The sequence below is a fragment of the Zea mays genome, chromosome 5 (genome assembly GCF_902167145.1).
Source record: "Zea mays cultivar B73 chromosome 5, Zm-B73-REFERENCE-NAM-5.0, whole genome shotgun sequence".
NCBI lineage: Eukaryota > Viridiplantae > Streptophyta > Magnoliopsida > Poales > Poaceae > Zea > Zea mays.
The window spans coordinates 221,262,424-221,264,614 of NC_050100.1; the positions used below are offsets into that span (position 1 = coordinate 221,262,424).

The 2,191-nt window shown below is 48.7% G+C and overlaps 1 protein-coding gene across 1 annotated transcript; it reads right to left on the minus strand.

The window, feature by feature from the left end:
* Positions 1–616: 616 nt before the first annotated feature.
* LOC100283150 (60S ribosome subunit biogenesis protein NIP7) lies at positions 617–1,443 on the minus strand. Its single transcript, NM_001156052.1, has one exon. The coding sequence runs from the start codon at positions 1,310–1,312 to the stop codon at positions 746–748; it is 567 nt and encodes a 188-aa protein (NP_001149524.1). The 5' UTR covers positions 1,313–1,443; the 3' UTR covers positions 617–745.
* Between the last annotated feature and the right edge of the window lie 748 nt (positions 1,444–2,191).

Genomic DNA, 2,191 nt, shown 5'->3' on the forward strand with positions numbered 1-2,191 from the left:
AGAACGGAGTTAATCGATTAAACAACCAAAAGGAACGGAGTTAATTGGATCAAACATCAAGAACACTTCAGCAGCTGATGGGTTCCTTTGAAATCCGCACAAGCATTAGTAGATCATTCACACTACGGAAGTTAAAATCCAGTACTGTTTTTACTGAAGAAAGATCATCAACTCCATTTTCATGATTGGCAGCAGCAGAAGCAATTGCCATGTGCAACTTACGAGCAGCAGCAGAAGCAATTCCCATGTACGACTTAGGAGTAGCCTCAACGGCACCATTGGCATCATTGGTATATGAAAACCAAAGAAAATAAGATCCCATATAGAACTTATGAATCCTAAATTCTTAATGGTTGAAAAGTGGAATAACATATTAACATTAATGTATGAGATCTTAGTCTGAGGAATGAGCAAGCACTAGGTTATCCTAAATTCTATGCCTAACCTTCTGATTTGATTTGAGTACCATTCCACATGGAAACAATGTCAATTGAGAAAAATATGTAAGATCAAGCTATTCAGATGAACCCAACAAAATGACGAACAAAACCATTCAAGAACAATCCTGTTCCTCCAGCTGCTAAAGGTCAAATCTGGCAACAGCGATAATCGCATCTCATAACCAGTGATTAATCATTCAGTACATATATATATGCCCCAAGCCTTGGAACACACAACAGTAAGGCACAATCTTCCATAATTCACTCATGAATATGACCTAACCAGCCAAGCCTATGCGCTCACCTCACATGAGCTCCTCCTCCTTGCGGAGGTACTCCCCGGCGTCCGACTGGTGCAGCACGACGACGGCGTTGGTGTCGGCCTTCCTGCAATCCTGCGCCGACCTCGCCGCAATGCCGAACCCGAGAGGGACGTCAGCCATGGACATGACGACCACCCCGTCCCCGGCCTTGGTGTTCTCGGTGATGCGAGCGAGAGAAGACTTGGGCACGGAATTGCCAAAGAGAAAGGAACGCTCGGTGTCGGGTTTGAGCCAGACGCGGCGGCGCGCGTGTGCAGCGAGGAGGTCGAGCGCGTGGACCGTAAGGTGGAACGCGCCGTGGTGGGTGAACTTGCCGATGGGCGTCCCCACGCCGGCGAGGCGCGGTCGGGACACGGCGGTGGCGCGGCGCACGAGCGCCTCGGAGGCGTAGTAGACGCGATTGCGGTGAAGCCGGAGGCAGTAGCGGCCGGGCTCCGCGTCGGGGCCCTCCACTGCGGGGCGCTCCAGGAGGTGCTTCAGGTTGGGCCCCGTGAACTTGAACAGCTTCTCGAATACCTGAGTCGTCTCCTTCTCGTCGAGAGGCCTCATGGCGCGGCGGCGGCGGAGGCAGAGCTCGGGGCGGATGGAAGTTTGGTGCTGGCGGGCGGCGGCAGGTTGATTGGGGAGTGGGGACGGATGTTAGGGTTTTGAGTTGAGAGAATTAGAGATTCTGTGCATTTGACTTCGCCGGTCATGGTCGATCGATGGAAGCGACGGGCTTGCGGTACGGATGAAACAGAGTGCAGCCCACCAAGGCAGAAAAAGAAGCCTATGTATTATTCCACTCGGCCCAACTACCCTCCAATGACGAAAATTTATTTTTAAATCTTTTCTAAAATAATTTTAAAAATAACTGTTCGAAAACTAATTAAAAACCCCGTTTAGCCACATCAATCCCTCTTGCATATCTAAATCTAAACAGTGCTGATGCCATCCACTTGGTCACCACCGTAGTAGATCAGCTGATTGGCTGATGTGGGCGCCATACCGTGCCAACGTGTGCCCACTAAGGCCTCGTTTGAATATTCTCATATTCACATCAATCCATGTATTGTGGATTTATAGTGGATTAGAATGCAATTTAGTTTTAAGTTACACCACAATACACCTCAATACATATAAATTGAGATGAATATAAAAGTATCCAAACAAGGCCTAAGGGTTTGTTCGGTTGCTAGTGGATTGGAGGGATTATGAGGGGATTTAGGGCCCGTTCGTTTATTACGGTTTGAAAACAGGCCTGTTTTTATTCCTGGCCCAAATAGAGTGGATCCAGCTGGTTCACTCAAACCTGGTGAATTTGCGTTACCATGTCCAGGATTCTATCCAGAGGAGACAACACAAGGCTTTGTTCCGGGCCATGGAAGGAGGAGAAAGTTTAAACCGGGCCTGTTTTGCTTCCAGCTCAAAGCTAAACGAACGATTGAA

Excerpts from the sequence above, each read along its gene's own strand:
- LOC100283150 (NM_001156052.1), bottom strand. The coding sequence starts at position 1,312 with ATGAGGCCTCTCGACGAGAAGGAGACGACTCAGGTATTCGAGAAGCTG.